This window comes from Anabrus simplex, chromosome 1, assembly GCF_040414725.1.
Source record: "Anabrus simplex isolate iqAnaSimp1 chromosome 1, ASM4041472v1, whole genome shotgun sequence".
Taxonomy (NCBI): domain Eukaryota; kingdom Metazoa; phylum Arthropoda; class Insecta; order Orthoptera; family Tettigoniidae; genus Anabrus; species Anabrus simplex.
In genome coordinates, this window is record NC_090265.1 from 715,834,336 (window position 1) to 715,848,787 (window position 14,452).

The 14,452-nt window shown below is 38.6% G+C and overlaps 1 protein-coding gene across 2 annotated transcripts in view; it reads right to left on the minus strand.

Moving 5' to 3' along the window:
- LOC136872397 (vascular endothelial growth factor receptor 1) overlaps window positions 1-14,452 on the minus strand; it is a 467,496-nt gene that overhangs the window by 117,868 nt on the left and 335,176 nt on the right. For both annotated transcript variants that reach the window (XM_067146225.2, XM_067146215.2), the window contains exon 8: window positions 1,140-1,183. In XM_067146225.2, the coding sequence (XP_067002326.2) occupies window positions 1,140-1,183 (44 nt within the window). The remainder of the gene's footprint in view (window positions 1-1,139; window positions 1,184-14,452) is intronic.

A 14,452-nucleotide genomic window follows, 5' to 3' on the forward strand; every position in this document is an offset into this window, starting at 1 on the left:
TCTGAATATTGATTCCAAACCTCTTGAGGTACGATCCAAACTTTCCATGTCCTGTCAGAAACTGAGTTATAATAATGTTCATGTTGCAATAACCTACTTTGTAGCCTGTCTTGAATATTTGGAAAGAACAAGTCCCTTGTTAGCTGACCGTTTGTGCTGGTGATCCAGTGGTTGTTACACATATCTTGTGTATACTCTCTCAGTTCCTCTTTTTACAAGAGACACAGGGCACTTTTCATATATCAGCAAGTCATCAGAAGAAGTAGTAGCTGCTTTGGCAAGTTCATCAGTTCTATAATTTCCTTCTACTACGTCATGACCTCGGACCCATTTCATACAGATATGTTTACTGTAGCCTAATATGTGTGATCTTATATTAACAGCTACCGGATGAAAGTTATATTTTTCTAGGATTGCTTTAAAAGCTGCCTGAGAATTACTCACTATTTCCACAGCACAACTGTGTTTTTCAATCCACATAACTGCCTGTTGTATAGCGCACAGTTCTGCTTAAAAGACTGAACATAAGGGAACATTTTTCAGCATACACCTCACTGTTATTCTGTAGCACTACAAAAGCACATCCTACAAACCAACCATCTTTTTCTATGCTAATCCCGGACCCACCCATATAAATATTGTAGTGATTTTGTGTGTTGTAGATTTCTTGCACAAGATTATTGACAAATTTACTTGGGTGACTTGCTGTCAATTTATTAGCTTGCAGTTCAGGAGTAACCTTTAAGATCCTATCAGGATAAAAAAAACTTCTTTTTGTTTATTAATGTGAGCTCAGCTTTGGCAATGGCTGTTAAATACAGAGGTGGGATTCCCACCACAACAAGGGCTGCTTCCATGGATATTGTACGGTATGCACGAATACTTCTGAGTATGAAACCTCTTTGAATTTGGACTAGTTTGGCTTGAACTCACTTCCTTTTCAATACATTATGATAAGCAGATGCACCATACAGTAATAACAGTTCAACTGCTCCATGATACATTGTCTTTAATAGTTCTGGATTAAGACCGCATATCAATCTGGTAGCAATAGTGGTAGGTATTGATTTGGTTTTAAGAATCTCAGAAATATAAAGGACACTTTACAAAGTCTGATGATAGATAGACCCAACACTTACCTTGGGACCTCCAGGCTGCTCTGGCTTCTTCTCCACTCTGGGAACTGAAACACCAAATACAAATTATTATACCAACTGTGTACTGTAACTAAAATTATAATTTAGATGGTGTCTTATGACAAACAAGGAGAGGCCATACTCTGCATCCAATCGATTTCAACAAGTTTCAATGTACCTATTGAGATACATTCAACAGTAACTCATACAGAAGAGTTTAGGTCAGTACATATTTTTAAAGAAAAAATTGAGGTTAAATGTCATGACGCAGGATGCTCAATAACAATGTAACTCAAAATTACCAGTATATACTTGGAGAGTAACACCACAGTTAACTGAGGTGGTGGCCAAGTGGTCACCGTGCCTGTCTGTGAACCTCGACAGCGTGAGTTGGAGTCTTGTTGCAGCTATACGAGGGGCACCTTAAAATAACCGGAATAACATTGCCGTGGGTGAAGCTTGTGTAGTACGCACTTCTGCTGCTAGGCGTGTATAGCACAACTCATTGCCAGTTCAGTGCCACCTGTGTTCTGTTCATCTGCAGTGAATGTTTTTGCTAGCGCTGTTTTGATCTTGTTTCATTTTTTATGATGGCAAGCTTAAGTGAAGAACGTGCAAATCTTTTATTGGGAAGTTTTAAGAAGAACAGTGTTTGTCAAAACAGATCCAATTGGTGGCAGACAGGAGACTGGTTCGTCCACTATGACAATGCACCTGTACACACAGTCATGTCTGTTAGACAGTTTTTGACTGAGAATGGCATGGTTCCCCTGCCCCACACCTGACCTGGCACTTTGCGACTTTTTTTTGTTTCCATGCATGAAAAGGGGCATGAAAGGACACCGATTTGACAACACTGAAGAGGTCAAGAAATAGAAAATGAGGGAGGAGCTGCCAGCCATTTCTAAAGGTGACTACAAAAATGTTTGGAACAGTGGAAGCACTGGTGGGACAAATGTATTAGTTGTAATGGAGAGTATTTTGAAGGGGATAAGGTTGTTTTGAAAGAAATTGATCGAAAGCCGGTTACACATTGCTCTAAGGTTTATACAGAATACTGCAGATGCAGGAGGATATATGAAGAAAGAAATTAAAGAAGATATTCATAAAATGGTGAATGTCATCATAAGCTGTTTTGATGAAATGAAGGAAACAGACTCCTCGACATGAGGACAATGAGGTTAAACAAAATGATATGACAGCAACGTCAGATAGTTTAACTGCAGGACAGGTGGCGCCATCTCTTGGGAACTCGCAAGAAACAACTAGTAGCATGCAATATCCCGATTGGCCACAGAGCAGTCAAGAGAATAACAGAGATAACGCAAAGATATAATTCTCCGAGCAACGAGTCGAAGTTATGAATAATGACCAACATGACGAGGGACAGGTTCTATCTAGCGGACATCCGCGGAACAGCTTTAGAGACAGAAGCGATGGCACAGAGAGAACAACCTATGATCAGAGAGATGAGATATCGAATCTAGAATAGCGCCAACAGGGCCAGATGTCATCTAGAGGTCAGCAGGACAACCTCCAGCAGGGCAACATAGTCAGTTCCTCAGAACATGAAATGGAAGAAAGAATCACAAGAAAAATTACACAGGACTTACATGCCATGATGGATACTTTAACTGACAAATTAACGAGTATGCTACGTGAGGAAATTAACACGAGAATTACAATCCATAAGGGTGAACTCATCAATCGAAAGAGTTTGAACGATATTCAAGGTAATAATTCATTCATAACGAACAGAGAAGCGGATCAAGCAACTTCCTCAAACATGTCACCCATGGAAATCACAATGCACCTCAGCCGCACATACAAAGAAATCATGGAAGAGTCACGATCCACACAAAAGACACCAACGCCTTCCAACATACAGCCGACTATCTTGACAACAGCAGATGCATGATCAATCAACTCCGAAAAGGACCTCACGATGAATGAAACAGAATTACAAGCAGCAGAACCCAGAGCTTGGATATACATAGGGCGACTACACCATAATACCACTGTAGAAATGTTAAAGCGACACCTAACCAAATTAAATGTGACAAATATTATTGAATGTGAAGAATTACAAACTAATAATTCACTTAAAGCACTAAGAGTAGTTATACCTTTACATGAAATGGGGAAGGTGTACGCTCCAGAAGCGTGGCCTAAAGGCGTTGTCGTGAGACGATACCATATTTTTCACTCCAGATAAATAGGAGTCAAACTCCCAGCCTAACCTTCTTTGCATCTTGTTATGGAACGTAGAAGGTCTAAAGAGCGCCATACAGTTGACAAACAATAACCTTCTACAATCACATGATATTCTCATACTACTTGAGACTCTATCTACCAAACCCATTAAACTAAAGCACTTTTATGCGCAACATTTACCAGCAACGCAAGGACCAAGAGGGAGACCAATGTGCGGTATTTCATGCTACTACAAACCAAGACTAGGTAAAATTTTAAGTACACACCAAGAACAGGATACAATGATAATAAACTTTAAATGGATCTCCATGATAGCAATATATGCAGGGCCACTAACACCCATTGAAGAACTAATAGCAATCATCATGTCCTCCATAAAGCAAATAGCTCCGGGCAGAGACATAATACTTGCCGGAGACCTAAACTGCAGACTTGACAACAACAATCATAGAGCGAAAGAGCTCCTGGAAATGATGACTGAGGAAGGTTTCAACCTTGTTAACAACTTCGAAGATAGAACGTACTTTACATATACAGGGAGTAGTACTATAGACTTAATCTTTTACAAAGGTCAAAACATTAAGCTAATAAATTACTCCGTGTGTTTCACTACAGAACAGGTGATGATAAGGAAACACTGTCCTGTCTTGACGCATTTTAATGTCTCAAGAATAGAGAAGAGAGAGAACTATGCTGATGCCAAACCCTCAAGACAGATAAATAAAAATGTACTCAAACAACAAACCAAAGAACGGAAAGAACTTGAAAAGAACATAAAGAATAATGACATAGATGCAGCTGCACTATCCCTGGAGAAGACAATCAAATCAGCACTTGTGTATAAGCGTAAGAGAAGATCGCGAATATGGTTCGATAAAGATTGCTATAAGAAGAGAAAGAGCACTATTAAGGCCATGCATGAGGCAAAGAACAACAAGAGCATTGAGACAATAAGGCAATATATCGTCATCAGGAAGGAACACAAGAAACTGCTGTCGGTAAAACGAAATGAACATATAGAGAAGGAAGCGATAAAAATCGTGAAGGATGCCATCACGGACCCGTTTGTAGCATTAATGCCTAGGAAAATGCAAAGCAGTGGAATGATAGAAATGGACACATGGGAAGATCACTTTAGGAATATACTAAATATTGATGAGGACGTCAACACTGAGGCTGCGATAACAGAATCGTACCAAGAAGTAACTGACCCGTTCACAAAAGGAAGAGGTGTACGAAGCTATTATGTCACTTAAAAATAAGAAGGCCATAGGACCCGATGGCATTTACATCGAACACATAAAAGACTCATCAGAAATACTATTACCGGTGATTTCAAACCTAATGAACCTATGTCTACAAGTATGCAACATCCCAACATCTTGGAGAACCTCGACTATGAAAATGTTGTACAAGGGCAAAGGCGACCAGTCAGACCCCAACTCATATAGAGGAATAGCTATAGAAAAATGCATGCTGAAAATAATGACAAAGCTTCTCACAAAAAGAGTTGCAGGCGCAGTAGAACACAAACTCCCAGAGGAACAGTTTGGATTCCGTAAAGGAAGGAGCACCCTCCATGCCATTAACAACCTTATCAATGACATTGAAGAAGCCCTCAGACATCTAAGAGGCAAATTCCATGCAGTATTTGTTGATTATGCAAAAGCTTTCGACACGTTAAGCAGACCACTAATAATCACGAAGTTGGAAGCAATAATGGGGAAAGACAAGCTCACGACTCTGATAAGTAACATACTGACGACAAATAACATACAAATTGATGACCAAGTCGCGACTTCGAAATTGATCATGCAGACCAACGGACTACTCCAAGGAGACCCACTAAGCCCCTTGCTGTTTAACATTGTGACGTACGATGTGGTAAAGGTTAGTCAGCAAGGAATAGAAGATTTGAAAATATATGCAGATGATATGGTCATTGGATCAAGTTCCCTACATGATGTGCAAAAAGCTGTAGACAATCTGGACAGGTGGGCAAAAGATAACAAGATGAAAATTAACACGGAGAAAACAGTGAAAATGACATTTCAGAAAGGTGGCTGAGAGGCCGCAAGTGACAGGATATACCTAGGATCTACAGTCCTTAAGACTGTCAATACATTTAAGTATCTAGGACTGACCATGCAGACAACAACAACAACCTATAGGATTCACATAAAGTCTAGAGCAGGGACACGTGAACACGATTTCGGTGGCACGCCACATGAACATAATATATAGGTATCTAATTTATTAAATAATTTGCTTTACGTCGCACCGACACAGATAGGTCTTATGGCGGCGATGGGACAGGAAAGGCTTTCGACTGTGAAGGAAACCGCTGTGGCCTTAATTGCGGTTTGGCCTCAGAATTTACCTGATGTGAAAATGGGAAACCACGGAAAACCATCTTCAGGGCTGCCGACAGTGGGGTTGGAACCCACTAACTCACAGCCGCGCACACCTGACCGCGCGGTCAACTCGCCCGGTGATAATATTTAATGACGAAGTGTGTTACAGTGGGAGCTTATTATCTTTTTACAAAATAATAATATTAGGTATTCTCGAAACTTACGTACGTAAAAATGGTTTTTTTTCCAGTATTTGCAAGATACTAACATACGAGTATTATGAAACATAATGGGAAATTTAGAAGGGAAGTCGGGGGTGGGGGGGTGTTCCAGGCTGTAGACATTCCTTAATGGAAAATAAGTGGCACAGTCAACAGTTGAGAATAATAAACCAGACTTGGCACACTTGTTGGAAAAGGTTCGCCATCCCTGGTCTAGAGCAACGGCGGCCACCAAAGCAATATATGATATTAAAACAATTACCAAGCTTTCACTAGAAACTGCTATGAAACTATTCGATGCGAAAATTGCGCCAATTGCCACATATGGACTGGACATTATATGGAATAAATTGGGTCTGGCTGAGCTGAAGACAATTGAAGCAGTCAAGTCACGCTTCCTGAAAGCTACACTGGGAATATCAAAATACACAAAATCAAGGCTTGCATATGAGCTTGCAAAGGAAACCTTCTTCATCGAGGACCTCCGAATGAAGCGAGGGTTTCCATCCACAGATGCTTGGGAAAAATTAATGCAGGACAAAGTGAAGAAGAGGGAAGAAATCTGGCTCGATTTCTACTCAACAGAGGCGATGATGAATAGAACATGGACAAAGACCAATCAAGACATGCGACATTTTGTTAACTCGATGGCCGTCCATGGGTACCACCATAAACTGTGCAACACTGAGTACTTCCATGACCCCGACGAAACCTGTGTTTGCAAGCTGTGCAATGAGCATTGCAGTCGATCTCACGTAATCACATGCAAAAACCGGGGATTATCTATTGTGAACTTTTTTAATAGTGAGAAGTGAGAGTACATATGACAAACTTTGTTTATACAATGCACAATTTGTGTGCTGTATCTTTATTAATTATGATGATTAATAAAGTGTTTATTATTATTTTATTATTATAAAAAAATAATTCCAGTTTTTTTGAACAAAATAGTTTGTTATAATTGGCTTTACGTCGCACTGACACAGATAGGTCTTATGGTGACAATGGAATAGGAAAGGGCTAGGAGTGGGAAGGAAGGGTCCATGGCCTTAATTAACCCTGAAACAGACAAGCGTTTTACCTTCAAGCGGCAAGCATTTAGGCGAGTTTTGCAAGCAACTTCAAAAAAATTCATTAAAATGTTGTTTTTCAATTTATTTTTATGTATAACAACTCATTTTATTCAGAGAAGGATGAAGAATACTATAGTAGGAAATTAAACTTCCGAATTTAGTATCCTGATGCTGTATGGGTGAAGTTTTCAACACATGCTAAATATTCCAAAATTATCTGAAAATTCTGGGCAACATGTACATAAAAAGTAATATTATATGACAATTTTACTATATACAAAATTTGCACAATTTTATGCTGATTAAAAATATGTAGAAAGGTTTCACTACATTGAAGTATTGTAAAGTAAAATAGAACTGAAATAACACAAGCATATCGCACCAAAACGTGAGTCTACTTAGTCAGATTCATCCTCGCTACCTTCGGGGTGGCTCCTCTTTCTTCCTGCTTTCATAGGCCTCCAAAAATGTTCCAATTTATGGTTGTACTGTTGATGGACACCACAATTATATCTTGGGTACCAGAAGTGGGTGTGTGTCTTTTTTTTTTTTGCAGTCGAACAACCGCACAACCGCAGCTTCTTTCCTGGGAGACATACCAGCTGATGTCGCATTTCTCCTGCAGGTACAGGTGGACAGTTTTGAAGAGTTTCCTCATCTACAAGACCTTCGATAATACTAACCATAAGTTCCTCATGTTCAAGGGGCTTATTGGTGTTGAAACTATAGAGTATGCAGGCATCAAAAACTACCATTACCAACAGGTTATAGAATATTTCTTTCCAGTCAAAACGTTTTAGTGACATGAATTTAGAAAGATATCGAAATATTTGCGATTTTGAAGTGCACCACTATTTTTCAATGTTGTTAATAGGGTTCAGACCCATATTTATAACTAGAGAAATGATTTTCTTCATTTCTGATACTGTAATGTCAACCCATCTTTGCAGACGAGAATACGGACCCATATTTCCGGAATTCATTTTATTTTGAATAATTTCCTGTGTGTATTTGTTAGTTTCAGTCATTAAAAGATTCCAGATAGCATTGGAGAAAAACAAATAGAAATATGTTAGAGGAGGACTGTTTCTCGGAGGGCAATTTTGTATACCTGCGGTTCAAAACTTGAACTTCTCTTCCACTTTTATTTCTGGCTCTGGAGGATAAACGCTTGTCCACTTCAGTTCTGTTTAGTCAGCTGCATTACCGTCATTATCATTATTATCATCAGTGGCTGATTCATTGTGTTCCGCATCATCGTCAATATCAGTGTCAAAATCACTTAGCCTAGGCTCATATAACTCGCCACTACCTGGCGAATTACTGTCAAAATCATTGTCAATTCGTACTAAAAATACGCCACTATCACCTTCCAAAAATTGTTACTAAGAATTATCACCTAATCTAAAATAAATCTTAAATCTGGCCTTTATTAAAAAATTTTGCCATCCAGATCAAACAAACAGTTACGAATTTCACTACTTCCTGACAATTCACTAATTTTGCGCCACGAAAGCTAATGCACATCGGACAACCACAGCAAGCACAACAGAATGACCATCTGAAAAGCGTTCTAGTTTTTCCGTGTGTATACCGCACACTCTGACACACTAAACTACTTCAGAATTGTGCTGTGTTTATAGAGTAGAGTTTCCTCTTCAACATGTAAGATATGTCATAAAGATGTTGAATTCAAGGCGCTATCTCAAAATTAGTCAGCGCTGGCGTAATGCATCTCGATAGCGATTCTGCCGGTTGAGTAACAGGGAAATGAGTCGCGATCGCGACGACTGCCGGTTCCAGGGTTAAGGAACAGCCCCAGCATTTGCCTGGTGTGAAAAAGGGGAAACCACGGAAAACCATTTTCAGGGTTGCCACCAGTGAGATTTGAACCCACTATCTCCCGGATGCAAGCTCACAGCTGCGTGCCCCTGATCATAAGCCAACTTGCTTCAGTAAAATAAATTATTATTTGAGGGAACATGAAGATAAAAAGGGAACAAAAGTATTATGCAAATTGCAGTACTCTTTATTTTCTACCTGAAATTAATATAGGACTAAACATTCACACATGACAATAAGACCTATCAGTGTCAATGCGCCAAAAAACAACTTTTACAAATATATAGATATATTTTGTACAAGAAATATAGTTGCGACGAGACTCAAACTCATGCCTTTGAGTTTCGCAGACAAATATGGTGACCACTCGGCCAATGTTCCGGTTGACTGTGGTGTAACTCTCCAAGTATATATGTGTTGCATTGGAATTGGGGATTTGTCAATTTTTCAGAAATTATAAGGTTGTGTATCTGACATGTTTAAGTAAAATTCATTTGCCTTTTAGTGTCCTATCACCTCCACTTGGTCCGAAGCGGATCCTGCGTGCCGACGTTTTACTTCAATTTTTTCAAAAACGAAAGCATATTGACCTAAAACCTTCTACACGAGTTACTGTTGAATGTCTCCCAAGAGATACGTAGAAGCTCGTTGAAATCGGTTGGACTCAGAGTCTGGCCTCTCCTTGTAAGATGTGGTTGTGAGTGAAGGTCATTAGTGTACAGGAAGGGGAGTATTTATACTGGTGAAAGAAGAATTTGTAAGCTAAGGAAAAGTTCAGGATGAGGAACATGAAATTGTAGGTGTAAGACTCATCCCTAAAGACTTGATGTTTTTGGGGTGTACAGACCTGGCAAGGCTGGAACAGATGCTGTTGCAAAATTATTTGATAAGCTATTTGGGGAATGTTATTGTAGCAGGTGATCTGAATGTGCCAAATGTTATCTGGGAATGGAATGCGATTGAGAGAAAGCATGACCAACAAACAGTGAATATTCTGGGAAGGACAGCTGAATCAGAATGTGATGGCACCAACTAGATGGAAAAATATTCTAGACATAGTGCTGATAAAGAAACTGAAGTGATAGATTGTATAAGTGATCATGAAACTGTCTTTGTCAGAGTTAAAACTAAATGTGTTAGAAAGGAATGTTAGGCAATATCATATGGCTGAGAAGAGCGGAATAGGGGAATTTAAAAAAAGCAATTATGTTCAATGGAAAATGGTAAAAAGGGCCGATGACCTTAGATGTTAGGCCCCTTTTAACAACAAGCATCATCATCATCATCATCAAATGGTAAATAAAAATGTAAACAGCCTATAAGGTAATGAAATGTCATATGGCTTTTAGTGCTGGGATATCCCAGGTGCAGGTCTTTCTATTTGACTCCTGTAGGCGACCTGCGCGTCATGATGAGGATGAAATGATGATGAAGACAACACATACACCCAGCCCCCGTGCCATTGGAATTAACCAATTAAGGTTAAAATCCCCAACCCGGCCGGGAATCGAACCCGGGACCCTCTGAACCAAAGGCCAGTACGCTGACCGTTCAGCCAACGAGTCGGACGCCTATAAGGTGAGTTTAAAGCAATTGTTGAGGAGTGTGAAAAGGAATAGTAAGGACCCATTATATTACAACAGGGAAATATAGAGGTTAAGAAGGAAGTCCACATTAGAAAGAGTTAGGAATGGTTGCAGGAGTACAGAGAGATTGAAGAAGCTACTAGGGAATTGAATTCAGCAAAAAAATAAAAATAAAAATAAAAAAATCAACAAAGGATAACCTAATAGCAAATATAATTGGCAGTCATATGAATTTTCAAGGTACTAACTATAAGCAAGACCAAGAGGTGGAAAGCGAAAAGAAAATGGAAGTTACAGGGAGAAAGCATAGAAGAAGTAGACATGTTAGAATACTTAGGAATGCTATTAAACAGAAGTGGGGGGAGGGGATGGGAAGATCATATCAAGAGGGCAAAGTGGAGAGGGATTACAGCACTTTCTATGGTTAAAATCTTAATATCAAAATTCCCAGGGATAAGCTATATGATATTGAGACTATTGTTAAAGATGTTAGTTTTGAGTAAGGTACTATATGGGGCAGAAATATGGGGGATGGGAAAAAAAGGAATATGTTAAACTAAATTATACATAAATTTAGCAAAATAAGTATGAGGCTATCTCAATGCACAGTGTTGTTGGGGTAGCATTACTATGCAGAGAATATATAGTAGTAGATTGCGTTGTGAGGGTCCTGAACTATTGGACGCAACTGAGAAGAAGACAGGGTGGCGTAGTGGTCCAGGAAGCCTTCAAGCAGCAGGAAAAGGGTATGAATGCAGAGAGTTGGTTGGTGAAAATTAAAACCTACATGGAGAGGATAGGTTTAGGTTTAGGTACATTTGGCTGGAGACATGGTAGGGTAAAGGAAGTAGGGGTCAGAGAGCTATGATAGCTAGAATTAAGGAAATTCAAATGCAAAGGTTGATAGAAGAATGTGGGAAGAGAGCTTCTCTTGGTTTATTTTACAAGATTTTCCAAGTCTCTAAGATTAATATGATTTGGAAATAAAAGACATAAAGGGGGATTGATTTTGTGGATAATGGGGCTGCACAAGAATAAGGGAAGGATTAGGGGAAAAGACACTTCATTATGCATCTTATGTGAAAAGAAGACGGATGATCTACATCTAATTGGGAAGTGTGAGAGAACTGAGAAATTGAGAAAGAAGTTTTTAAGTGAGAAACAAATAGTGTTGTGTAGACACAATGATAATCCAAGGGTTATTGATTGGATAGTAAAAGAGTGGAACAGTGAAAACAATTTGAATAAATACTTAAGTGGCGTGAGGAATCTGTGTGAAAAGAAAGTGAGTTTGGAATGTTGCTTAGTTGTAAATAGTGATAATGTAAGTGATCAAACAGAACGGAATTTAAATGGTAAAGAGGACAGACCAGTTTCAGCAGAAAAAAGGTTTGCACACTCAGCAGAAGGGCATGTTCTATCGGAGCCAGGCGACAGTGGTATATCGTAATACTAGGTCGGCTGGCCCCTTGCAGGGAACAGATGAGCAAGCACCAGGCACTAGTTTGTATAAAGTTTTGCTACTTATTTTTTGTGCATATGAATTTTAGGAAGCAATGAAAGGATATGTATAGATACTTTAAGGCAGAAACAGGTTCCAACAGGGACATTCCAGGGATCATTAATGAACTAGGGGAGTGTATATGTGAGGACTTCCAGAAGGCAGAAGTATTCAGTCAGCAATATGTAAAGGTAGTTGGATATAAAGATAATGTCCTGACATAGGACTAATACTGGCTAAATACTGAAATTTGCATATGATAATAAAGACATAAAAAGATACAAAAGTTGAAAGCTAGAAAGGCAGCTGGGATTGATAAGATTTCTGGGGATATATTAAAGGTATGGGTTGGGATGTAGTACCATATCTGAAATATTTGATTACTGTTTGCATGAAGGAGCTATACCAAATAAATGGAGAGTTGCAGTAGTAGTCCCAGTGTACAAGGGAAACAGTGACAAACATAAAGCAGAAAATTACAGGCCAGTCAGCTTGACATGTATAGTTTGTAAGCTCTGGAAAAAGCATTCGTTCTGATTATATTAGACACGTTTGTGAATTACTAACTGGTTTGATAGAAGGCAATTTGGGTTTAGGAAAGATTATTCCATTGAAGCTCAACTTGTATGATCCCAACAAAATATAGCAGATATTTTAGATTTAGGATGTTGAATGAACTGTATCATTACTGACCTATCCAAGGCTTTTGATAGGGTACATCATGGGAGATTACTGACAAAATTGAGGGCTGTTGGACTAGACAAAAGAGTAGTTGAATGGTTGGCGACATTTATAGAAAGCAGAATTCAGAGAATTAGAGTAAGAGAAGCATTATCTGATCCTGTAATGATTAAAATGGGGGTCCCGCTGCTCAGTATCATTGGACCTTTATGTTTATGATCGAGTAAAGATCTGGAAACACACATAAGGATATTTGCAGATGATGTTATACTGTATAATATAAATGAGTTGCAGGATTGTGAGTGAATGCAGGGCTGCTTAAACAATGTATGTAGTGAGATGGACTGCAGACAATGGTATGAGTGTAAACAGGGTAAAAGTTAAGTTGTAAATTTCACCAAGAGGAAAAGTCCTCTCATTTTTAATTATTGTGTTAATGGGGGTGATAGTACCTCATAGGGCACACTATAAGTACCTAGGTGATAGTATAAGGAATGATCTTCATTGGGGTAATCATACAAGGTAGTTAAGAAAGATTACAGATCTCTTCACATGATTATGACAGTATTTAGGGGTTGTAGTAAGGATGTAAAGGAGAGAGCATATATGCCTTTGGTATGACCACAGTTAGAGTATGGCTTCAGTGTATAGGACCCTCAACAGAACTACTTGATATGAGAACTGGAAAAAGGTCAAAGGAAAGCAGCACGATTTGTTCTGGGTGATTTCCGACAAAGGAGTAGTGTTATGAAAATGTTGCAAACTTTGGGCTGGGAAGACTTGGGAGTAAGGACAAGAGGTGGTCAAATATGTGGTATGTTTCGAGCTGTCAGCGGAGAGTTGGCGTGAAATGACATAAGGAAACGAATAAGCTTGAGTGAAGTTTTCAAAAGTAGGATGGATCATAATATGAAGATAAAGTTAAAATTCAAGAGGACAAACTGAGACAAATATTCATTCATAGGATGAGGAGTAAGGGATTGGAACAAATTATCAAGGGAAATGTTTGATAAATATCCAAGTTAACATTTTTTAAAAGGAAAAAGCTAGGTAAACAATTGATAGGAAATCTGCCACCTGGATTACAGCCCTAAATGCAGATCATTGTTGACTGATTGGTTGATTGATTGATTGATTGATTGATTGATTGATTGATTGATTGATTGATTGATTTATTGATTGATTGATTGAGAAAGAAATAATTTGAGTTTGTTTGTGAGTGTGTTAGAGAAAGTGTGGAGTATTCATAGCAAATGTGGTTTCTGAGGGTAGTGGTGGTGATTATTGTTTTAAGAGGAAGTACAACCATCCTCTTTTGCAGTGTTGCCAGGTCTCCCAAAATTTCAGGAGATCAACCAATATTTTTTCAACATACCAGAAAACCAGATAAAACAAAAAATCTCCCAAAATTTCTTCTAATCCAAATTTAAGGAAAAAGATAATGGAATGGTACACAATATATATGTGCAGAAAAACTCTTTCCTCGTCTCACTGCGTGACGTTTTATCAATAACATCACTCTTAGGTACTTCCCTGCATTCATTTCAGGCTCGAATTACATAATCTCTCTCCTCTTATTCAACTCAAAACTCAAGCTTGACTGCATCATTCGAAGGGAAATCACCGACCCGCAAATAGAATACAAAATCTGCATCCTGCTACGACTTCAAAATTGGCACACAATTTCTATGTCTGATGAATAACTACATCTACAGGAAGAAGAAAAAGAAGAAGAATATAGTGGCCAGAAAGTATGGGTGAGTGAAATTTTATAATTTTTTCATAATAGCTTCAAATGACTATTGCATTATTTAATTTAGTTACAATATAACATATTAGTGCTC